General features: G+C 37.0%; 4 protein-coding genes across 10 annotated transcripts in view; 3 read left to right on the forward strand and 1 right to left on the reverse strand.

The window, feature by feature from the left end:
* Nucleotides 1-6,217: 6,217 nt before the first annotated feature.
* On the reverse strand, nt 6,218-16,940 carry LOC134820743 (transmembrane protein 87A-like). Its single transcript, XM_063831330.1, has 4 exons — nt 16,796-16,940; nt 16,507-16,608; nt 6,641-6,752; nt 6,218-6,511 (listed from the first exon to the last, which is right to left on the reverse strand). Exons 2-4 carry the CDS (start codon nt 16,550-16,552, stop codon nt 6,439-6,441), a joined length of 231 nt encoding a protein of 76 aa, XP_063687400.1. The 5' UTR covers nt 16,553-16,608; nt 16,796-16,940; the 3' UTR covers nt 6,218-6,438.
* The window catches only part of LOC134820740 (muscle M-line assembly protein unc-89-like), a 204,831-nt gene continuing 191,873 nt past the window's right edge, over nt 13,168-26,125 (forward strand). The window contains exon 1 of the mRNA XM_063831322.1: nt 13,168-13,215. The gene's annotated coding sequence lies outside the window, so the exon portion shown is untranslated. The remainder of the gene's footprint in view (nt 13,216-26,125) is intronic.
* Nucleotides 19,729-21,362, forward strand: LOC134820649 (UPF0489 protein C5orf22 homolog). The gene is made up of 3 exons (XM_063831153.1): nt 19,729-19,920; nt 20,093-20,331; nt 20,529-21,362. The coding sequence occupies exons 1-3, from the start codon at nt 19,756-19,758 to the stop codon at nt 21,187-21,189; spliced, it is 1,065 nt and encodes a 354-aa protein (XP_063687223.1). The 5' UTR covers nt 19,729-19,755; the 3' UTR covers nt 21,190-21,362.
* The window catches only part of LOC134821472 (serine/arginine repetitive matrix protein 2-like), a 44,454-nt gene continuing 39,933 nt past the window's right edge, over nt 21,605-26,125 (forward strand). For all 7 annotated transcript variants that reach the window (XM_063832223.1, XM_063832227.1, XM_063832228.1 and 4 more), the window contains exons 1-4: nt 21,605-21,682; nt 21,969-22,086; nt 22,233-22,330; nt 22,531-22,652. In XM_063832223.1, coding sequence (XP_063688293.1) covers nt 21,629-21,682; nt 21,969-22,086; nt 22,233-22,330; nt 22,531-22,652 — 392 coding nt within the window. In that variant the 5' untranslated portion in view covers nt 21,605-21,628. The remainder of the gene's footprint in view (nt 21,683-21,968; nt 22,087-22,232; nt 22,331-22,530; nt 22,653-26,125) is intronic.

Consider the following 26,125-nt stretch of genomic DNA (forward strand, 5'->3'; position numbering starts at 1 on the left):
CAATTTGAGATATTTTCTTGTGTTTGAAGTCATATCTCAGGTTTGGCACATAGAAATTCGGCCAAACTTGCTCAGATTATCCGTCTCATAGCCATACAACTATCTGGAAAGTTTAAAGAAAATTTATCAGTAGGATCTCAAGATAATTGACTTTCGTCAAATATTGTACCAATTTGAGATATTTTCTTGTGTTTGAAGTCATATCTCAGGTTTGGCACATAGAAATTCGCCCAATCTTGCTCAGATTATCCGTCCTATAGCCATACAACTATCTGGAAAGTTTAAAGAAAATTTATCGGTAGGATCTCAAGATAATTGACTTTCGTCAAATATTGTACCAATTTGAGATATTTTCTTGTGTTTGAAGTCATATCTCAAGTTTGGCACATAAAAATTCGCCCAAACTTGCTCAGATTATCCGTCCTATAGCCATACAACTATCTGGAAAGTTTAAAGAAAATTTATCAGTAGGATCTCAAGATAATTGACTTTCGTCAAATATTGTACCAATTTGAGATATTTTCTTGTGTTTGAAGTCATATCTCAGGTTTGGCACATAGAAATTCGCCCAAACTTGCTCAGATTATCCGTCTCCATACAACTATCTGGAAAGTTTAAAGAAAATTGATCAGTAGGATCTCAAGATAATTGACTTTCGTCAAATATTGTACCAATTTGAGATATTTTCTTGTGTTTGAAGTCATATCTCAGGTTTGGCACATAGAAATTCGCCCAAACTTGCTCAGATTATCCGTCCTATAGCCATACAACTATCTGGAAAGTTTAAAGAAAATTTATCAGTAGGATCTCAAGATAATTGACTTTCGTCAAATATTGTACCAATTTGAGATATTTTCTTGTGTTTGAAGTCATATCTCAAGTTTTGCACATAGAAATTCGCCCAAACTTGCTCAGATTATCCGTCTCATAGCCATACAACTATCTGGAAAGTTTAAAGAATATTTATCAGTAGGATCTCAAGATAATTGACTTTCGTCAAATATTGTACCATGGTACAGTTTGGTACAGAAAGTCCAACTCGTTTTCAGAGACCAGATATTGCCATTTTGGATCATAAAAAAGGCTTGATAAGTCTATAGATATCAGAACTCTATTTATCAGTAATGATCAAATTTATATCTAGTAGATGAATTTTGTGAGACAATCAGGAACGAAAGAAGACAGCGTTTTCTAAGCCAAGTATGACACAAGAATAGGCCATTCTACAAAACAAATAAAATGTTTTACAGAAAATGGGACCATTAAATCTTCTTGGTACCTATTTTACCATTTGCTATCAGTTCAGAACAACAATCGAACTTCTTGTCATAATTATGCATGAATCTATTTATACACTTATGTTCGACCTATAGAATTTCTTTGACAAATCGGAAATTTTTACAAGCATTATCATTTAACAGTTAACACCCTTAAATAGGGCGTGGCACTTTTTTCATCATGCAATTTAGTTTGGGTTTGTTAACGTATCTTTATTATTAGTTTAAGAGAAGTGAAGATATATTTATTTATCAAGGACAAATTGGCATTAACAAATGTAACAAGATGTTAGCAAATTTTAGCAACGATTGAGCTCAAAAAAATAATAATGTATCCCCGAAAGCAAATCCATTAACACGAAAGACATTAACATTAATTCGACCAAAACGGGGGTAACTCGTGGAAAGTGCATTGTATGTTCAATTAAGAGGAAATCTAACTTTAATCATGATATTAATTCTGCCCCGTGAGAAATGAAAACTTGTTTTAAATCTGACGATTTTTCTCGGTCGAATTTTATCAATTCCAAAACAACTAAAGCATGCATGAAATGATATCAATTACTCTACAGTAAAATAAACACGTGTCGCCTGTTGTTGCTGGTCGAGTTGTCTTTTTTTTTTTTTTTTTTTTTTTTTTTTTTTTTTTTTTTTTTTTTAAATTTTTTAAATGAGGAACCTGCCAAACCCCAGGACACCAGGAGGATACCACCGGCAAAGCGGCTAATAGTACCCTCCGGTCTGTGTTGTACCGAAGAAGCTGAGTTAATCGATCAAGACTCGGCTAGCCAGCCAAGAGGCAAAATCTGAGCGGCACCAAGGGTTCAGAGAGTGTCATTTCAGCTTCTCCGGTGCTGGATGCCCTGGGGTTTCACATGCGCCGTAGCAAAATAAATATAAAAACACACGCACACAATTTTTTTATTCTTTTTAGATAATACGTCGAATAAAGTCAGTGGATATAGAGTAATAAAATGCACATAAGATGGAGAGAAAAAGGAGAGATACTACTGGTTTTAAATATGACTCTATATCAATACTAGTAGTGGAGATAACTCCACTGGCTACAACTTGTGAAATAAAGGGTAAAGGTAAGGCACGGCTGTAATTTCGAGAGAATAAATAAACAAGAGTGTATAGTGGATCCAGAACTTTGGGTATAAAATGGTCATCAAGGTATAACGTCTTTAAGACACCGTATAATATCCGGTTTTTCACCTAATAAGAAAAGCTTAAGATGTTTAAGATATCGCTCCCAGAATAGGGGTTCCTTGTTCTGGAAACTCCTTCCAATAAACCAACAGCAAACCGAATTTATGAAGTTAACACTTTTATCTCTGTGATTTAAGCAAATCAAATAGTGGCGATATGGGTCGTCATAATTTGCGTCAATATTCGATCTAATAAACAGATTTACTCCCTGTAGGAAAGAGCTTGTGGCTGGACAGTCAATAAATATGTGAGAGATAGTTTCGAGGTTGTGATTACATAACGAGCAATTTGGACTATCTTTTTCAATCTTCATTTTATATCTCATGTACCGACAAGTACTAATCCGGTGAAGGAGCTTATATTGGTACTGAATAAGTTTGAAGTTATTTGAGAAAGAAGTAAAAATATCCGTAAAAATACTAATCCAATCAATATCCGTTAAGGAGAGGTTAGCACTCCAGTTCCTCATTGGAGGAAGGGTGCTGGGATCTAAACGCTTAGACATGGTATCTCTAATGTTTCTACCTTTGATAGTGAGAGGAGTATCTCTAGAGTTGGGGGTATTCCTACCTCCCCAAAAGCGAAGTGAAAGTTGGGTATCGATAAATGTAATGTTACTTGTAAACGTATCGGTATTATTAAATCGACGTATTCCCAATTTTATACTCGCATATTGAGTCGAAGAGATTATACTACTTGTTTGGCCCCACTTTCTCAGAAATTGCTGAAAACTTAAGAGGTTACCTTCCTCTGAAACGAAATCAGAAAGATAGATGATATTTCTATCAATAAGAATATCGTTCCAGAGCTTGGAGCCAATGTCCGTTATTACGTCGCTTCCCCACACACAGTGGTTGACTGTACTCTTACTTGACTGTGAAGAAATAGACTTCCAAAGCTTATAATGGCGAAGAAGGTTAAAGGTAAAACCAGTATTCTTTAATGTGAGACAGTTTTCTATACACACAGTTGGTATATTTGGGTGTAAAAGCTGATTGATGATAATATTTTTCCAGGCATGTTGGAAATTAGGATCGATAACTTTTCCTATAAGTGACACTTTTAAACCTATAATAAAATCGTTAGTATAGAAGAGACCTAGACCCCCACATTCACGAGGAGAAGTAACAATATCACGTTTCAACTTATCCCTCTTACAACCCCACAAGAAGTGAAATATCATAGTGTCTATTTTACTGATGGTGTTAGTATCAGGAGTTTCTAGTGGTATGATAAGGTAAGTGAACTGGGAAAGAATAAGAGATTTAATAATTGTACACTTTCCTATCAGAGTTAAGTCTCTCTTACTCCAGGTGTTGATAGCGGTGCTGGCGTTACTAAGTTTACTGTGGTAGTTCATTTTGCAGAGATCAGCTCCACTAGACGTGTTGTCGAACTTGACTCCTAATGCTGTAAACTCGTTAGCTACCATGTCTTCCCCGTATGTACTGGTAAGGTAATTTCGAAGACTAGTGTTGTCTCTGGTAGCTCCTAAAGGTATGCACTTAGTTTTAGTGATGTTGGGCTTACAGCCTGAGTGCTGACCGAACAGGTTGAGCTCTAGTATAACTGCATCCACGCAAGCCTGGGAGGGATCCAGGTACAGATCCGTGTCATCAGCAAACAGACTCATGAGTATGTCGATACCATTAATGCTGAGGCCTTTAATATAAGGGTTATACTGTAGCTTATTACTAAGTACCTGGGACACTAGGAGGAAAAGAATTGGGGAAAGGGGGCTCCCCTGATGGACGCCACGAAGTATGTGAACAGGGCTGCTAAGGTGTCCGTTAACGTTAGCGTAACTCATACCAGCGTGAAATGCCACTCTCACCAAGTTGATTAAATAATTTCCAAACCCCATACCTTCCAAGACACTGAAAAGAAACTTATGTTCGACCGAGTCGAAAGCCCGTTGGAGGTCGACCTGCATAATCATACCAGTATCCTCTTGGTTCTCATGGTAATGTTCTAAGGTTAGATACATTAAGATCAGATTATCGCTGGTACTCTTCCCTTTTTGAAACCCGGATTGGGCTGTACTAATAAGTGTTGGAAGTGAACTTAAGATCCTATTTTTTATAATATGAGTGAATATCTTATAGTCTACATTCAAAAGGGTGATTGGTCGCCAGTTCTTTATATAGTTTAACTCAATGGGGGTTTTAGGTTTCGGGATAAGTGTTATAATTCCTAGACGTTGTGAAGGTGACATAACCCCATTATCAACCGACTCTAAAAAGGAGTTAAATAGGATATTCTTAATGTCCTCCCAGAATACTTTGTAGAATTCAGCAGTGAGGCCGTCCCACCCTGGAGATTTATTTTTCTTAAATTTACTGATAATACTATCCATCTCCAGGAGGGAAATTGGCCTATCTAACCTATCAGCGTTCTCCTGATCAATAGTATCTAGGTTACTGGAATTAATATAATCGGTTATTTCATGTTCGTTTGGATTCGTAGAGCTAAAGATGTCCTGATAAAAGTTAACTACGTGCTCAGAAATATCCTGCTGTGTGCGTAGTACACTCTGATCGCTGTTAATGAGTTTGGTAATAGACTTTTTTTTAGCTCTACTTTTCTCCAGCCCGAAGAAATATTTGGTGGACCTTTCACCCTCCTCTGTCCACTGAATCCTAGACCTGGTCATGGCCCCGTTAACCTCAGCTTTAATGATACCATCAAGCTGGGATTCCAAGTCATACAATTTTTTGCGCAGATCATCTTTCTGCATAAAATCAGTTATCTTTTTAACCTCTTCAATATCAGAGGATATTTTTTTCTTTTTTGCAACTTTTTCTTTCTTTTCTTTTTTTCCGAATCTGATTGCAAAATCTTTAATTTTCATTTTAATCACGTCCCAGAGTCCCGAGTACGAATCAAAATTACTGTCAGCAGTTTCATTGATAATCTCCCGTACATTACTCAAAAACGACTCATTATTTAGATGGCTATTATTAAGTTTCCAATATCCTATTCCACGTTTAATGGGGGAACCCTGTAGAGATAATGAAATGTAGCTGTGATCAGATCGAAAACCATGACTAATATCTGCGTTACAGACCGGATAATTAACCAGACTATCATCTATAAGGAAGAAATCTAGGCGTGTTTGGGTTTTGTGCTGTTTATTTACGTGAGTATAAACACGCTCATTACCCCTACTAAGACGGAAGATATCACTGATGCCATGATCAGCGGTCACCTGGTTCAAATATTGCTGACGCTTAGTATTACTGTGGGAACTATTACCACCATATTTATCAAGATTATTATTTAAGATAGTCGAGTTGTCTTAATATCTGTTCAATATCATTAAATAAAAGAGATAAGTTGGTTATTTATAAATGAAGTCCGAATGTTTACGTGATCATCAAGTCCAGCTGTACATAATCAAAAGTTTGTGGTGAAAATTAATAAATATTTACGTTACAATTTTTCGACCAGCGTTTTTCGAATTATTCTCACACCAAACTGTAATCTTTATAAAAATCCTTGGTTTCAAAATAAAACTCAGCGATGTGCACACTGAAAACGTCTACATTTATCAAAATCAGAATCGCAACTACAACCATTGGTCAAATACTCCAAATTCTCCAAATACTCCAGTGTTTCATGGGTTTTAGTTTTACAGACTTAAAATTGTGAGTGAAATCTACGAAAATAAATTAAACTGCTTCCATACAATAAAATTTAATAACCAGTTGGTATGGTATCCAGTTGGTATGGTAACAAGTTGTTATGGTAACCAATTGCTGTGGTAACCAGTTGCTGTGGTAACCAGTTGGTATGGTAACCAGTTGGTATGGTAACCAGTTGGTATGGTAACCAGTTGGTATGGTAACCAGTTGGTATGGTAACCAGTTGTTATGGTAATCAGTTCCTGTGGTAACCAGTTGCTGTGGTAACCAGTTGCTGTGGTAACCAGTTGGTATGGTAATATGTTTCACTGCATTTTGGACATTTCGTATTTTCTGTGTTCGACCTCTTCATCCGAGTCCATAAGTTTCTCGAACACACTGAAATAATAATAATAATAAGGTATCTAATTAATGATAATTATTTTATAACTGATCGATTAGTGATTGTAAAAGAAAATTCGCCACAAAGTATGTTATATGGAAATTAGAAAAAACAAATATTCGTACGTGTCTCCAAGAGTTGATGGGATATTTTCCTCCACCCATTTTAGATCTCCGTCAATGTTTCCTTCTTTCTTCGTCGAGCCGTTCTTCTTTATCTTTCTCATTTTCATGCCCTCTGAAAATTAAGGAGTACAAAAATCAGTACAGTTATAACATATAAGCCATGTTTCATATTTGAGACCTGTAACTAAAACTTTGCAGATGGTATACTGTAACTTCTCATTCGACGATTCTGTCAACAAATTTTAAATTTTGATATACAGAGGCACAATTAACAATGGATTACTTTAATACTCGTGTTTGCGAACATGCTATCAATTCCATATTAACATATGGAATATAATAAGACAATTAATAATTGTGTAGAGCTATCTCATTACCTTCTGCCCCAAATTTAAAGTTTACCTTACCTCTTACTTGGCATCTGTAGTTAATATTACCTTGTGTCTTACATCTAGAGTTAACATTAAATTGTGTCTTACATCTGTAGTTAACATTACCTTGTGTCTTACATCTGGAGTTAACATTAACTTGTGTCTTACATCTGACGTTAACATTAGCTTGTGTCTTACATCTGGAGTTAACATTACCTTGTGTCTTACATCTAGAGTTATCATCATGTTATAATACCGTACATCTGGAGTTAACGTTATATTAAACCTTACATCTAAAGTTAACATTATCCTGTACCCTATCATGTACCTTACATTCCTTATTCCGGTTTATTCGACATTCATTATATAATGAACTTTGCCTGATACAACAGTGGAGTTCGCATAAAATAGAACTTGTTTAAAATTCCAACTCCGGGAATATAACTGGATTAGCAGCGGATTACAACCAGCCTAGCTGTTCCTCAACTCTTGACAGTAGGTTCACCTAACTAAATAAATAGATAAATGCTGTACGGCATTTGGAAAGAAAGTAGAACGTATCATTATAGCTTTTCATATATTTGCCAAATGCCGAAGTCTTAATAACGATATTTTTCGTAATATATATGGACATATTTGAGTTTGAGGATATTGGTAAATATATGTAAGTGACCCTATTAAAGGCACAATATATCATTGTAATAATTTGAAAGATTATGTCTGTATGTACACTAAAAAAACTAACCAAAGAATACTATTACCTTCCGGTGGCACTGATGACAGAGTAAAGACTGAAGTGCGCCAATAAAAAATGAAACATTGTTGTTTCTGAGGAGGCATATAATGTGAATGTCGAATAAGCCGGAATCACTGATTCCGGGAATCAGGAATGTACATGATAGGGTACAGGATGATGTAAACTTTAGATGTATGGTTTAACTCCAGATGAACGGTTTTATAACATAACAGGAGGTGACCGGGACATGATTTTAGGCCTGACCGGGACCGGGACCGGGACCGGGACCGGGATACAAAATGTGACTTGACCGGGACCGGGACCGGGACCGGGACTGAGATTATCAATTTACCGTGACCGGGACCGGGACCGGGACCAATAATTTCTGGGATTTCTATCTTACCGGGACCGGGACCGGGACCAACAATCCAATTTTACCGGGATGACCGGGATTTGACCGGGATGACCGGGACCAAAACTGGTATTCTCATATTGAAAGCTGCAACTTTCATTTACATTATAATTGAACAATTTGAATAAGTAATAACTAGAATATTAAATTAGAAAAAACTTTTTAAAAACCGTCAATATGGGGCATGGGCCTAATGTACTACACCAATAATGTTCATGTACTGATTACTCAAGTTCACCATCATTCCTCATTCCTCAATCAATGATCCCTCAAATTATTCAACAGTTTCATTCTCCAATTCCAATTGACAATTGGGCGTAGCCCGAGTTGAAAACTTGATGTTAGTCTGCACTTATGAGTTATGTAACAATATTAGTTACCTAAACTCGTTTAGCAATTTTAAACATTGTTTTATTTGGCTCAGATCGATCGGTTGTTTAAAGATGAAATTCACAATGAATGAAAGTAAAAACTTAAAATCACAGTGAATAAAATTATGTAAAAGATCCCGGTCAAAATCCCGGCATAATTGACCGGGACCGAGACCGGGACCGGGACCAAGAATCCTGAATTAACCGGGACCGGGACTGGGATCATAAATCAGCATTTGACCGGGACCGGGACCGCGACCGGGATGAAAAATGTGACTTGACCCGGTTGACCGGGACCGGGATAGCTCAAAATTACCAATCCCGGTACCGGGATTCCCGGTCACCTCCTGCCAGGAGGTGACCGGGACATGATTTTAGGCCTGACTTATGAGTTATGTAACGATATTAGTTACCTAAACTTGTTTAGCAATTTTAAACATTGTTTTATTTGGCTCAGAGGTTGTTTAAAGATGAAATTCACAATGAATGAAAGTAAAAACTTAAAATCACAGTGAATGAAATTATGTAAAAGATCCCGGACCGGGATCATAAATCAGCATTTGACCGGGACCGCGACCGGGACTTCGTCAACTCCAATTCAAAATAAAATTAAACCGAGTGCCAAAAATCAGCAAACCATTTTAACCTCCAATTGACTAATTCCATTGATTTCACCATATTTTGCTCAAATATTGTTCACATTACACTAGTAGATATTGGAGTGAGTAACTGTTTTCAGCATTTTATTCATTATTAGCAATTCCAGTAAGTCATACAATTCAGCAAAAAGCCATTTTTATATCTGAATACAACTGCTCTATGGCACTATCCGTCGCGGAGTAGAGTCCGCGGCGGAGCCGCCGGACTCCGAGCGGACTCCGGCGGTGCTCCGCCAAAATGTATTTACACTGGACTCGAGTACATTTTGGCGAGCGGACTCCGAGCTGACTTTAAAGTCCGCCGCGGACTCCGAGCGGCTCCGCGGCGGCTCGGCGGAATGTCCGCTGCGGACTAAGCCACTAGGCGGACTCCGGTCCGCCGCGGACTCCGGCGGAGTGCTTGGCGGACTCCGGCGGACTCCAACAGAGTCCACTGACTTCCGACCTCCGACTTCCGACCCTCGGCTAAATTTGTCACGTGACATACAACATAGCATTTTGCAATATTGTGGTCAGATGAAAAGGTCGCTAGTGATAAACCTTAACCATTACCCTCACAATGTCAATAGTGTACAACTCTAGTCCTAACTTTGACCCTATAATGTATAAACGTTGACCCTAACCCTCCACCAAACCGTCCGCAGCGAAATATCAATGTCATTGACTGGTCACGTGACCAAAACAATTTTTGTCATATTATCTCATATAGGGAAGCGTTTTTAGTTTTACCCTACACGTTGCATGTGGCGTCATTCGGCCGGATCCCAGCAAGCAAAAATACGTCGACCATCACAGGACGACGCCAGCCAGCACTCTCTACGCTCTTCGAGCTCCGATCGTCCTGTGACGAAGTAAGGACGAAGCCTGAGGTCCTCAGGTAACATCGACCACCGATTGAAAATTCAAAGATTTTTTGACATAAAGGTCAAATGTAAAACTAAAATCTTGATGTTGATTGATTGACGACGTCAATTTTTGAGCACAGCGCGAGCGCATGCGGAAAAGGACCGCGTAGCTAGTCAAGATGTTGATAAATATTTGGCTTGTGGCGCGATGTGTTGCTCTAAGTATAGCCCTCTCGCTTGCAGTAGCGTACGACCGCCGGAAATGACTTGTGGAACAAGCGCGCCCGCAGCGGCGCGAAAGCACCTGGTTAGCTAGATGAACGCGATGTGCCCTGTAGGATGAAATCCTATACTAGCTGACGCCACTCGCAGCTGTGATGTTCGCTGTACGTCAGCGATCGAAATTTATACGCGTATCACCCGTTAAGATGTGCCACCCGACGCGCCACGCAATTTTTCTCGTTGCTCGTCGCACATCGACGAACAACGAAGCTCGTTGCGACGTGCAATGAGCTGCCAGGCTAGGACATCGTCCTGGTCCAACAAATTTTGGCGAGCGCGAGCGATTTTCTCCAAAAATTTAAAAGCAGCGTATTTTGTCTCATTTTTATTACTATATCAACTCCGATATCCACCAAATTTTTCGGACAGTTGTGAAAGCCCAATTGGAAGGTCGTCGCCAATTTCCAGAATGATCTCATTTAAGGAACTGAAGATAAATCCGAATAATACGACAAAAATGGTCAAATTTGGACGAATTCGGTCAAATTACGCGACTTTTACAGCTACTTTTGCTCCAAAAGCCGCGCACCATCAAATATGGCACCTAGGCGAAACTCACTGATCTTTCCAAAAAGGTATAACAAATTTGGTATTGTGAAAATTCTCACAGTCTCTAGAAAACAGTGGTACACAATTTTTTAAAATCCAAGCAACTTTATTTTTATCGTGCACCCCCTATAAGAAGAAACCTAGCCAGAGTGGAAGTCGGCGCCCTCATTAAATTTTTGGAGAAAATCGCTCGCGCTCGCCAAAATTTGTTGGACCAGGACGATGTCCTAGCCTGGCAGCTCATTGCGCGTCGCAACGAGCTTCGTTGTTCGTCGATGTGCGACGAGCAACGAGAAAAATTGCGTGGCGCGTCGGGTGGCACATCTTAACGGGTGATACGCGTATAAATTTCGATCGCTGACGTACAGCGAGTGGCGTCAGCTAGTAGGATTTCATCCTACAAGGCACATCGCGTTCATCTAGCTAACCAGGTGCTTTCGCGCCGCTGCGGGCGCGCTTGTTCCACAAGTCATTTCCGGCGGTCGTACGCTACTGCAAGCGAGAGGGCTATACTTAGAGCAACACATCGCGCCACAAGCCAAATATTTATCAACATCTTGACTAGCTACGCGGTCCTTTTCCGCATGCGCTCGCGCTGTGCTCAAAAATTGACGTCGTCAATCAATCAACATCAAGATTTTAGTTTTACATTTGACCTTTATGTCAAAAAAATCTTTGAATTTTCAATCGGTGGTCGATGTTACCTGAGGACCTCAGGCTTCGTCCTTACTTCGTCACAGGACGATCGGAGCTCGAAGAGCGTAGAGAGTGCTGGCTGGCGTCGTCCTGTGATGGTCGACGTATTTTTGCTTGCTGGGATCCGGCCGAATGACGCCACATGCAACGTGTAGGGTAAAACTAAAAACGCTTCCCTATATGAGATAATATGACAAAAATTGTTTTGGTCACGTGACCAGTCAATGACATTGATATTTCGCTGCGGACGGTTTGGTGGAGGGTTAGGGTCAACGTTTATACATTATAGGGTCAAAGTTAGGACTAGAGTTGTACACTATTGACATTGTGAGGGTAATGGTTAAGGTTTATCACTAGCGACCTTTTCATCTGACCACAATATTGCAAAATGCTATGTTGTATGTCACGTGACAAATTTAGCCGAGGGTCGGAAGTCGGAGGTCGGAAGTCAGTGGACTCTGTTGGAGTCCGCCGGAGTCCGCCAAGCACTCCGCCGGAGTCCGCGGCGGACCGGAGTCCGCCTAGTGGCTTAGTCCGCAGCGGACATTCCGCCGAGCCGCCGCGGAGCCGCTCGGAGTCCGCGGCGGACTTTAGAGTCCGCTCGGAGTCCGCTCGCCAAAATGTACTCGAGTCCAGTGTAAATACATTTTGGCGGAGCACCGCCGGAGTCCGCTCGGAGTCCGGCGGCTCCGCCGCGGACTCTACTCCGCGACGGATAGTGCCTGCTCTATTGATGGTTCTTGTCAAAATATTAATAAGATCGATCAAGGCGTGACTGTGTTTTTTTCTGGATATGATAATGTTTGGTGATGATTGGTAGATTATTGTCCAGCACATCAGAGCTTAAGTTTAACTTAAAAATGTTAATTTAAATTTCGCTAAGTCACTGAAAATGTGATAGAATAAAAAACATTTTGTGCCCCAACAATATAAATTTAATGCGAAGAATTGGTATAAGCTGCTCTATTTCTTGTATTAATCAATTCCAACCATAATAGGAGTGTTAACATGAAGTATGAACGAAAAATTATTAAACCTTGATGATATACCCCCTTAATGATATTATGTGATGTATATTATCAAATTCATATTTTTAAAACAAGTATGCACATGGATGTATGCACAAATTTATATAGTGCAGAGGATCACTGTAATCAGCATATTCTTGTCGTCAAGAAGCATTACACTAATTTCAAGTCAGATATTGAAGACAACAAGTTTGGACGAGGATTTTAAATATATAAAAGTGTATACATTGTTCGTAGTGTATTATTTGTAATAGATGCGAGTTATCAAATGTTTTATAGGAGTAGTCAAGAAGCTTGAGTTTTGGCGCTATGACGTGCTCCAGATTTTAGAAGATCTAAATATAAAATCTTTTAATGGGAATTGAACAGTGAGATTGGTTTTCTTTCTACATGATAACTCATATTGCTGGTTCAGTTATGTTGGGCATCTGAGTTTGAGTATTTTAAGGAGCACTCTCTTTGGGAAACCAAGCAACAACTATTTATTATATATTATTATATATTATATATAATCTGGTGGATTCGTGTAGTGTTATTGAGTCTCATGATTTTATAGTTCTTTTATTCAAATTTCTGATAGTTTTAAACTATTTTCACAACTACAATTAAATACATTTATTGAGAATGTGAGTATGACGTAGAAATGTCGATACGTTATTCAGCTATTTTTTCCATTAGAATTTGTCTTCACTGAGTCTATTCAGAAACAATCAGAAATTTGAATAAAAGAACTATATATAATTATAGGTATAGCTGATAGCACAGTGTATATGGCCTACACGGACCGCCTCTAACTGGCCAATCCCTGTTTACATGCCGTGTAGCAGGGGACCAGATAGAGCTAAACTAGTAAGCGCTAAGAGTAAGAGCTAACTAGTAATCTATATGGACACGTTCATTTGAGTTTGAGGATATTGGTAAATATAAGTGACCCTATTAAAAGGCACAGTATAGTTGACTTTGTCACACTATGAAATTACACAAACCCTTGATGCGATGGTTAGGATAATCGTCTCATCCTCTTGGCTAACTTTGTCACATAACGATATCTTAATCAGGTGATAAGATATTGTTTAAATACGGCCGGCACGGAAATGTTTACATTGTCACACTATAAACATGTGACGGAGTAAATATGGACCCCTTGCTGCCGTTTTTGACCAAATTTTTGAGTGTCCAGTTGATTGGATGGGTACATATGACCATTACCTACATATTTGACGAATTTTTCGTTAGATGGTGCACTCAGGTTTACTCTGTCACACATTTAAGAAAATATGTGAAGAATATTTAGGGCACCCTGATAAGCAATACTGAGTAATGTAGGTTTATTTGATGGCCTGGAAGTGCTAGGAATTGTTATTATATCATATAGTCGTGAGGAATTAAAACACAGAAGGCACAAACAAGTTTACTTTGTCACATAATCTTGATGATATCTGAACATGTGTGAATTTGAAAAAATAATGATATACTAGCTTAAAGCCCTTATAATACGTACTATGGATCAAACAATACTGCTAGTACCATGCACCAGTCACATAAATCATTATCGGGTGGTAATATGTTAACTGTGTTACAATTAAACTACCGCAACATGGTCAAAAATAGGGTAATTTCGTGACAAAAAAATTATTATAACTCTGTTAGCTCCTTGCTGGCAAAATAACTAGTTAATCGAAATTATTTTGATGATAAAGTAACATAGTATTCTAATAGAGGTATAATTCTTCAAAATAGGGGCAAGACATGTTTACTTTGTCACATCAGTTATTATAAGAGTTAGGTAATCGTCATCAGATATTTATGAAATTTCTCTCGAAATTGATTTTATAGTTGTTTCTAATAGAGGGGAGTGATATCTATCTGCTACTTTTGGTCCCATGGAAAAATATTGTTCCTAGACGAAATTATTACCGGTCAAAGGTCAGCGCTCATGTGTAATTGTATTGCGCAAGCGATTTTCAATCGCGCGCCCTGAAAATCGAATCTAAAGATCTATCTTTTCCTACATTTTTTGAGCAATCACCTTGAAACTTTCAGGATATGTTCTAAGGACCATTTAGAAGATTTCACTCTTTTTAGAATTTCGAGGCCTTTAAATTTTTTATTCGATTTTGAAAATCTTGGACCTCTTTTTTTGACGATTTTCCAGGTCAACAGATCTTTTTCGTAGTTTGGATCGATTAATATAGGCAATAAAGCATCCTTTGCCAATTTTAACACACTATCTTGATACTGTTGGGGGAGGGAAAGTTAATTTTGTCACATTTTCAGTGTCTTTGACAAATTAATCTAAAATTGTTAAACTTGAGCTCTGATGTTCTGGACAATATTCTACCAATCGTTTCTGAAAGAATGTTGAATTCTAATAGAGTTATAGATCTTCAAAATAGGGGCAAGACATCTTTACTTTGTCACATCAGTTATTATTAGAGTTAGGTAATCGTCATCACATTAACATTTATATTCTTTCGTAGTTTGGATCGATTAATATAGGCAATAAAGCATCCTATGCCAATTTTAACACACTATCTTGAAATTGTTGTGGCAGGAAAAGTTAATTTTATCACATTTTTAGTGACTTTGACAAATTTAACCTAAAATTGTTAAACTTGAGCTCTGATGTTCTGGACTATATTCTACCAATTTTTTCTGAAAGAATGTTGAATTCTAATAGATAGGAGTTATAGAATATTATATAGATCTTCAAAATAGGGGCAAGACATGTTTACTTTGTCACATCAGTTATTATAAGAGTTATTATAAGAGACTATTTCATTCTATAATCATTGTTTTTAACCTATTTACGATTTCGTATCATTTTTTGTGACAATGTTGAATGTAAACATCAACTGATCTTAACTTGCATCAACTATATTGTCATCATATAAAGTTTTCCCGCCTTCAAACCAAAATCAGATATAAATAATTCGCCACAAATTTAAAATTCCATATATTGTGACAGAATTAACCTCATTTCCCAATAACCAAGTGCCTGTATTAGCTAACTACTCAAAACAACATATTTTAGGACTATGATTGGTAGATCAACCATCAAATAATGAGTTAAAAGGGTTTTGAGGACAACTCACAGTAGAATAGAGGTATGGTATTCTGAGTGTGACAAAGTTACCCAAATATTGCCTTGTAACCGTTCGATCCGTGCCCTTTAACCAATGTTGTATCATAATTGTTAGATTGACCTAATCTACTATATTTCAGACCAAGGAATGATAATTAGACAACTGCAGTTAACTAAGTCACACAAAATGTGACATTTGAAACATTATAGTGCCTAACAACAATAGATTTTCTTTCTGAGCAGTGCATATGGAAGTATGGGTTACGTAGCTAATGTTCAGAACTTCTGAACGTGCTAGGTTAATAGATGTCAAAATTAAGCCACTATCGTCAAAAACGCTATTATTTTTGTTTACCAATATCCTCAAACTCAAATGAACGTGTCCATATACTATACGTATATGTATAGATTTTCCAATTATGATTTCAAATGATATTATGTTTAAACAAGTTGGGGAAGTTTTGATAGTCAGCTTAAATAAATTGCATAAAATGACTGAGAACAAGAACTACCATAATATATAAAGAGTAACAACAAATAATTTGAGTTTTCACCTAACATTTCCATGATTAAATTGCTGTCAATCGATATTACTAAGTAAGCCGCCAAGGTAATGATGTAGACTTAAACTGTGAATGGCACAATTTTACAAACCAGCAAATTCATGAAAAAAACGACACTTCAAACCTCAAAAATGTAACTAAAAATCGAAACCAGATATAAAGCTGCTTATAACGAAGTGACACTGCTTAAAGATGAATGAAACACTGATAGTGAAAAATCGTGATTGATAGATGCCGGAGTTGAATAATGAAGGTGTACATATATGTACCTTGTTTTTGATGAAGCTTTAGTAGGACACGAATGGCTTGAGTCATCCTGATCCGGTAGATTTCCACAAAACGGTCAACCCAACAAAAACACGGCAGTAAATCTGAAATTGTTAACGAAAGCACAAATTGGCCATTGGCGATGAACTTTAAGTTTGAATCACTCGAAGTCGAAATTAACATACCTGTGATCATGTATCACAGAATTTAATCGAGTAAAGTGTATAGTCAAATATAAAGTATAGAATAACTGAATATAAGGTGTAATAAGGTGTAATAAAATTGAAATACAATTGGGCTGTAAGGAAGATCCAAGGAGTGCCCTCTAAATGTGCCCGTGGAAATGTAAACAGTATCTACCACGCCCTTGACTGCAAACTAGGTGGATACGTTTCCATGCGCCACAATGCCATAAGAGAGACTGCTGCTTTCTTCCTCCGAGAAGCTAAGTGTAAAGACGTATATATATAAGGATATAGAACGAGCACTCCTGATAGTCAAACCAATTTTGCAATTTATCCAATGCGAAAATGCGCGTTAGCAGTTGAATGAAAAAAGTTTGGGCGAGCGATTTAGTGAGCGCGGATTTCAAGAGTAGTGGTCCACAGGGGTCCGAAAAAGCCGTACAGGCACTTGGGTCCTTATCCTTGTCACTAGTCTCAATTGGATTCAGTTTACACAAAACATGAACATTTAGACGTACACATTGACGCGATATTTATTAGAAAGCAAAAAGTATAAAATAATATGTGCGTGCCTAACTTGAGCCGCGCCGCATAAGAATTGCGATGCGTGTAGCTGTAGGGGCTGGAGTACGCTTATTTATTATTTCATATTTATAGATTAATGAAATGTTGCATTGTAAATATTTAGAATTGACGATATATTATGATCTAAAAGTAACTTTTATAAAGTAGGCTTTGGATTTAGGTAAGATTATAATTTATTTTAAAAACCACGGATAGTTTTAAATTTAATTTGTTGTATGACTATAAACAAGTTAATCCTGTTTTCATGAATGCGCGGCTTTGACGGGCAGTTATTGACTTATACATAAAATTGAACTAAATAGAAATGCGGATATATTGAAATTTAAAACTTTCAAAACAGAGGCTCATAAATATTATTATATTATGATTGTAAAATAAAGGATTAAATTTTAAATTTGTTTCACTAAAATTTGTTTCACATTTTTCTGTGCTTCACTGGGCTCCACCTATAGGTTTAAAATCTTCCTGTTTAAGGCTTCCAGTTAGCAGCACATATCACATTGCCATTACTTGATGAAGCATCTGAAATTGGGAGCAAGGTCTTGACCTTTTCAACTGATCTTTCTGTTATTAGATGTTAATGCAAAGGTCTAACCCCATAAGACATTTTTTGATCCTTTTTGTAGTTTAGCCTGCTGTATTGTGTTGAGTTTATACAGTGATATATCATCATCACGAATGTGTCATGTTTCCTCATCTGTGCAGTGCATGCTTACTGTAGATTTGGGGGCTGGGCGTACGAATAAGCAATCAGCTCCTTGTATTGACCAATCAAAGCCCAGAATCACTACCAACATGCAAAAAACAAATGCGGTACACCTCCGATCCCAATCAGTATCAAGATCTGTTATTATTAGCTGTTAAAAAATCTTAATACTTAAGTAGAGCAATAATTTCAAATCCTTTAAAGCTGTTATGTTGAATACCTATATTACTTTATGTTTCTGGGGCCAAATGATGAAAGCAAGCTTCTAAATTCGGGATAGCCTGTGGCAGGCAACGCCCGATTCTAATGCTTCTACAAACCTACACAAGTGCAAGTAAGTAGGTAACACTACTAAGTGTTCAGTAATGCATTTAGATGTTAACGATAACCCAAGATCAAGTTATTCTCTTAATGGAGTTACATTGGCAGAATCTGTACAGGAAAAAGACTTGGGAGTTATAACCCATAACTCTCTGCTTTGGAATGAACAGATTAAGGCTTCAATATCTAAAGCCAACAGAATGATATGTTGGATTGTTAGAAATTTGATTATCAGGGAAAAATCTGTGATGATATCCATTTACAAAGCTTTGATAAGACCCCATTTAGAGTATTGTGTTCAATTGTGGAGTCCAGTTGCGGCTCATGGAAGTTGGGGGATCATCTTGGAGCTGGAGAGCGTCCAGAGGCGGTTTACCCGTCTGATTGACGAGGTGGGTACTCTTCCATACAGTCGTCGACTGGAAATCCTCAATTTAACAACGCTGGCAGAGCGGCGAATACGTGGGGACCTCATTGAATCTTTTAAAATGATAAGTGGTTTGGCCAATTACGGAGCTGGTTTGTTCAGTATGAGCAGATCTGGTTTTAATGTGGTATCAAACAGTAGATGCAGTAAAAGTAGCAGTAAAATGAAGAAAGTCCACAGTTCTTTTCTTCCGGAGAGGGTGAGACCTTATTGGAACAAACTCCCCTCGGATGTCAAGAATTGTGGGACTGTGTTAAGTTTTAAAATAAGATTAGAAGCTTTCAAAAAAGAGACTATTTTAAACGGATCCGTAAATGATATTCATTTTTGGTATGTTTCGGACGAAGTATTAGGGAAGATTGAGGGATTAAATTATGCTACTAATAAAGAGAAGCACAATGAATATCTTGTGTGTAATCCTCATGTTGCTAAGAAACGCTTTATTAACTTATATAGTAGTGGAAAGTATGTAAATTAGATTCATTTTATCTTGGTTGTTTAGGCCAATAGATTTAAGATATTTTTAAAAACTTTAGTAGATATATTTTTGATGATGTGTGATGATGTTTGTGTCATTATATTTTGATTTGATTTATGATTTGATTTGCTAGGCATGTGGCACCCATTACGGTAAACATCCATGGAGTTTTTGCGTTTTCGCTGTACTATATTGCACAGCTCCCCATTTAACCCTCACACACGATTTCTCGAGCATTCGGCTGGGTGGACCGGGAGGCTGCATAAATCCTATGGGATCCTTAGCAGAACGTCGACGACGCTCACCCCACGACTAGGTAGACAGCGGGTATTGAACTTGCAACCTCACGATTGCTGGCGTTCTAAGAACTGCGCTCTAACCAACTGAGCTATCTGGCCGTTATTTGTATTGGCCAAATTTGTATTGAAATTTTTTGTTGCGACAAGGAAAAGCCTCTCATAAGGAAAGGAATTATTCTACGCTTCAATGTAAAAAAAATTGTATTTTACTTACATAATAATATATTACTTCAGGAATGGTATATTGGTCATGTCAAAATGTATCAGTGTAGGTGTTGTTGATGATCATAATGATGCACTCAATTTCTACTACAAGCTAATAGCCAGAAAAAAGATACCGTTTGATGATCTATGTCTGGTACATTTTGACAGTCATCCAGATTTGGCTGCACCTGAATCTATCCCCGTTGACCAGGTAGATACATATTGAGTTTTTATCATGTTTTAGACCATTGCTTTATAAATACTTCCTTATAAATACTTTATAAATGCCTCATCGTTCATATTGCATATTAGAAAACATAATTTATTTATTTCGGACATTCACATATTTTTAATTGATTTCTTAATAATCACATGATCCACAGTTTACTGATCGAAAAGAACTCCTTGACAACTTGACAATAGCAGACTGGATTCTACCCGCTGTCTACCAGGGACACTTCACCACAGTGGTATGGATAAAACCACCCTGGTCTACTCAGATCCATGTTGGAGAACATGAAATAGAGCTGGGTGTGGATGATAATGGTTTATTGAGAACGTCTTCTATATTACCTTACTATCTGTCAGACATGAATTATGTTGAAAATCTCCACCATACAAGGTATATTTATTTCTAACACATTTTATACATTTTCTGTTCACCATTTTCCATCCATCATTGGTAATCGTGGCTGATACAGCACAATTTAGAAGTTAAAAGCTTTTCAATACGATGTTATTAATTTACTTTTATAATTAAATTGTAGATCAATAAGGTGGTCTTGCAGAAAGCTGTGATAGCTAAACCCAAATCTTCAGGACGTTTACTCTGCATGTGATCGAACTGTCACATTTGGATAAGGAGACATCGAAAGAGTACGAGCTGTTAGCTAAAATTCTTCACAATCGACAATGGTGCTTAGATTTTGACATGGATTTCTACTCTACTCAAAATCCTTTTTTGGACCTTCTTGGTCCATATTTTAATTTCATTGACAGCATCTTCAAATTTAAGGATCTTGGTGATTTCCAAAGAAGTTTGACATACAGGAAAGCTCAGTTGGATAGCTTAGAAAAGCTCTGTAGGTCAAATGAAGTTGAAAATAATCTTCCGTTATCTGATGAACAAGAGGAATTTATGTCTAGTCTTAAACATAAGTATCCAGATTGGGCAGAGTGTATCAAACAAGCGAAATTGCTTGCAAAGGATGACGAATTCATTACTGATCTATTTTACATTGGTCAACAAACTGAGCTACCTCACCACCTCTCAAAGAAATCTGAAATAAGAACTTTGCTCTGTAAAACGGAAACTTCACTTAAGCTTTTAAAAAGTTCCCCTGTTGCTATAACTCTAGCTCGGTCTGAATATGATGAATACTCTACTCAGAAAACATTGGACTTTGTTCACTGTGAACTAGTCTGCATGATGAGGCGATTGTATCGTATACCTTCTGAAATAGGATGCCCAAAATCTTAGTTTTTAATTTATTAAGTAATTTATTTCCGAACTGTAGCTTTTATTGAGCAGATCAGCAAGTTTGTTTAATGACTTCGAGTTGTTTGAATATTATTTCACTTTGTTGAACTGTTAATTTTGATAAATATCATCGTGCTACTAAAATCATGAAAGGATTGTACTTGGAATTTAAACCTCACTCGTTTTATTAGTGAGAAACTTCAGATCTCACAGCTAACAATTTGCCAAAATCTCACAAAAATAAACCTCTAATTGTAGATCAATTTAATATGAAAACGGCAAGACTGCAAGAGCAATCCTAAAAAAGATTTTGTTTGATAATTGTAAGTTGCAGCTCTTTTAGGTTGTTGCTTATCTCTATCGATTTTTTTCACCAATTAAAAATGTACAACTAATCTTTGAACAACCAAGAATGGTTCACGTCAGAGAGCCCCTCGTTATGAGATGTCAGAACAAGAAAGTTATAAAACGAAAACCCCGACCTCAGTGGAACGTTAGTATCTAAAGTAATTTAAAGTAATTTAAGTATTTTAAGTTGGTATTTTTTAGCTCTGCAACAGTTTGTCAGTTACTTCAGTGACAATGATATTTGTTACTAAAAGGTGAGATTTATTACCAAAAGACCTAAGCTACATTTGAGTAGCGATCACGTTAAGTATATTTGTGTTGTATAATGATCAGTGATCAGTTCATAATATGTCAGGCCAACACACTAAACACTTGTTTTTGTACGTATAGAATCTAGACTCAACCTTAGATTTAAATAATAATAATTTCAGGGCAGTATAAACGATGTTGAGTCAATGAAACTGAGTAAAAGTGAAGTAGAGAAACGAACGAAGTTGTACTCTGCAAAACACATGGAGAAAATCAGGAATGAAATCAAAGCTATGCAACGTGAGACATTTACCCTTTTCTCGAACGATTTTGATAAAATATAGGCGTGGGCAAGTATAGTGGCGAGGTGACTTTAGTGTAGAAAGCTCAAAAAAGCGTACACAACATACTACAACTAAAACACGTAAAACAACTTTTTCTTCCAGGAAAAGAGAAATCACTCCAGAGTGCAATACATTCCAGCCCCTTTGTGGCCCACAACAGATCTATAGTTGTCCAGGAGGCCACGGACACTAAATCTAAGGTTTCCTGAATATCAAAAGCTTTTTAATTGCTACGTCTGGAGACTTCATTTGAACATTTGAACATTTGAAGATACAGTAGACAATAAAAAGATTCAAATACAAAAAGATGAAATAGCGACACAGATATTGAATTATTGATATATGTATGAAGAATCTCTTTATTTAATTAAGTTCGAATTAAAACAATTTTCTGTTTCAGTTACAAGAACTGCTAAATGAAACTGATCGTAAGATGGCAGAAGCGAAGGATATGTTCGGGGACCACGGCTATAAGTATAGAGTTATACCAAATGTTACTAGTGCACCAAGGTTCAATCACAGGTCAGTAAATCTATCATCTAGCGCTTAATTTCATGTTTGGTCATTCTTACGAATATCTTTTTAATTTGGTGGTGTAGTGTAAGTATTGGTTTCTCTCTCTCTCCCCCCGCCCCCCCCCCCCCCTCCTTAGTGTAAAAGAATGCCTCTCATTTATCGAGGACATTATTTTTACGGGTTTACTCATGGGTTGCAGAATCGTTCATATAGAACCGATTCTCCAACCATCTAAAAACTACTTTTAAGGAAGGGTACCCCCAAAAGATCTTGAATCTATCCGGCGGAAACATTCCACCGGATTAGTAACACCGTTTTGAACATTTTCTTGTGTTTGACATACGTCAATGGTTTCTGGTCTGGTTTTGGTTTGTTTTTGCATTTAAAGTATTCGAAATAATTTTAAATTCAGGAAACGGTATTTCATTTTGAGGTTTGTAGTGACGAATTTTAAACTTTTATGTCCATGACAAGAATTTATGTCGAAAAAAGAAGTTCTGGAGAACCCGGGCATTGATCCCGGTGGCCGGTACCTCTCACATGCTAAGCGAGCGCTCTACCATTTGAGCTAGTCCCCCTTGCTGCACTTGAATCTGAAGCAAGAAGTATTCTTTAATTAAAACTTGCTTTTCATGTACTGCGTACACCATGTATGTAGATTGTGCATTTTGGTGTCAAATGACATTAAGTGATCATTGGAACATAAAGTTTAAGATAGCAGGACTGTCCTTACAGAACGTTTATTTCAAAGGTTATTCGACTTATAACCTTAACATCCCAATACCTTCTCTTATATTTACAGCGGGGTTACCGTCTTATTAGTTACGAGCACCTTCATTTGAATTATCTTAAATTTCGCATATTTTAAAATCCGCTTTTTAAACTCACCGCTTTAGGACATAATACATGTTACAAGACATAATATCATGTCTCTAATATCTTAATAAGACGCACTAGACCACTAGTGGGTGGGTACCTCAGGAGAAATTCCTATAAATGTCGTGTATGAATCATAATATGTATACTGACATATTGTACATCAACCGTTCAAAATTTAGCCGTACTTTTAACTGTCAACGCTAATTATCTTAATAATGAAAGGTAGACATAATATCATAGATAATCAATAAATGTGCGAAAAAAAAAGAAGTTCTGGAGAACCCGGGCATTGATCCCGGTACCTCTCACATGCTAAGCGAGCGCTCTACCATTTGAGCTAGTCCCCCTTGCAGTACTTCAATGTGAAGCAAGAGTCAAGACGCATTATTTCTATTCTTTGTATCGATTAAAACTTATAATGTAATATAACTTGATTTTCATGATTTTATGTAGATTGTGCATTTAGGTGTTAAATGACATTAATCAGTAGTCAATGACTAGACAGGGTTATTGAAAGTGATCACTGTAACAGAATAAAGTTTAAGATAGCAGGACTGTCATTAAAGAACAAATGTCCGCTTATCCAAATTATTATCCGACATAAAACCTTAATATTTCAATACCTTTCTGTGTATGGCATGGCAGGAGTGATTATCATAAGCAAACATTTAAAAATTTAAATGAAGGTCTTCGTAACTAATTAACCGTTAACGCCGGAGTCAATATATAATTAAACAACGAACTACTTTTTACGTGTTTTTTGTTCCTCTCGTTAAATACTAATTTTATGTTAATCGTATTATTTAAGCTCTGTTAAGTTTACCACTCCTCACTAAAGGAAACAGCACTTTGTGTGTATAGCAAAATATAGTTCACCAACTGTACATAATTGAGTCATACTTGTAACTGTCAACACTGATTATCTTAATAATGAAAGGTAGACATAATATCATAGATAATCAATAAATGTGTCGAAAAAAAGAAGTTCTGGAGAACCCGGGCATTGATCCCGGTACCTCTCACATGCTAAGCGAGCGCTCTACCATTTGAGCTAGTCCCCCTTGCTGTACTTCAATGTGAAGCAAGACGCATTATTTGTATTATTTGTATTGATTAAAACTTGTAATGTAATATAACTTGATTTTCATAATTGTATGTACATCATGTATGTAGATTGTGCATTTTGGTGTTAAATGACATTAAGTGATCACTGGAATAGAATAAAGTTTAAGATAGCAGGATTGTCCTTAAAGAACAAATGTCCGATTATCCGACATAAAACCTTGATATTTCAATACCTTTCTGTGTATGGCAGGAGTGGTTATCATAAGCAAACATTTAAAAATTTAAATGAAGGTCTTGGTAACTAATTAACCCGCAGTCAATATATAACTAAACAACGAACTACTTTTTACGTGTTTTTTGTTACTATCATTTACTAATTTTATGTTAATCGTATTATTTAAGCTCTGTTAAGTTTACCACTTCTCACTAAGGGAAACAGCACGTTTTGTGTATAGCGAAAATATAGTTCACCAACCGTACATAATTTAGCCGTACTTGTAACTGTCAACACTGATTATCTTAATAATGAAAGGTAGACATATCATAGATAATCAATGAATGTGTCGAAAAAAAAGAAGTTCTGGAGAACCCGGGCATTGATCCCGGTACCTCTCACATGCTAAGCGAGCGCTCTACCATTTGAGCTAGTCCCCCTTGCTGCACTTCAATCTGAAGCAAGAAGTATTCTTTAATTGCAACTTGCTTTTCATGTACGTCATGTATGTAGATTGTAGATTGTTCATTTTGGTGTCAAATGACATTAAGTGATCATTGGAACAGAATAAAGTTTAAGGTAGCAAAACTGTCCTTACAGAACGTTTATTTAAAAGGTTATTCGACTTATAACCTTATCCTCCCAATACCTTCTTCTCTTATATTTACTGGGGGGCTACCGTCTTATTAGTTACGAACACCTTCATTTGAATTATGTTAAATTTCGCATATTTTAAAATCCGCTTTTTAAACTCACCGCTCCAGGACATAATACATGTTACAAGACATAATATCATGTCTCTAATATCTTAATAAGACGCACTAGACCACTAGTGGGTGGGTACTACAGGAGTAATTCCTATAAATATCGTGTATGAATCATATGTATACTGATTACTGTACAATAACCGTTCAAAATTTAGCTGGTTTGTAACTGTCAACACTGATATATTATCTTAATAATGAAAGGTAGACATAATATCATAGATATTTAATAAATGTGCGAAAAAAAAGAAGTTCTGGAGAACCCGGGCATTGATCCCGGTACCTCTCACATGCTAAGCGAGCGCTCTACCATTTGAGCTAGTCCCCCTTGCTATCCGAAGCAAAGTTTTTGTATTAATATCAGCCGCGCGCTCCATTTATACTGCCCCTTGCGCGCTTTTTTTGGTACCCTGCCTCCTGGCTGGAAATAAGGAATGACCACAAAGAGGATTACTGGAAGGAATCTTGTAATTTCATTCATTCTGATACAGTTTTGTCTTATTTCTTTGTTTTTAGTGTTACTAAGAAGCACTATATAGCAGCTCTTCACTTCTTCA

The sequence above is a fragment of the Bolinopsis microptera genome, chromosome 9 (genome assembly GCF_026151205.1).
Source record: "Bolinopsis microptera isolate Bmic1 chromosome 9, MBARI_Bmic_1.0, whole genome shotgun sequence".
Classification (NCBI taxonomy): domain Eukaryota; kingdom Metazoa; phylum Ctenophora; class Tentaculata; order Lobata; family Bolinopsidae; genus Bolinopsis; species Bolinopsis microptera.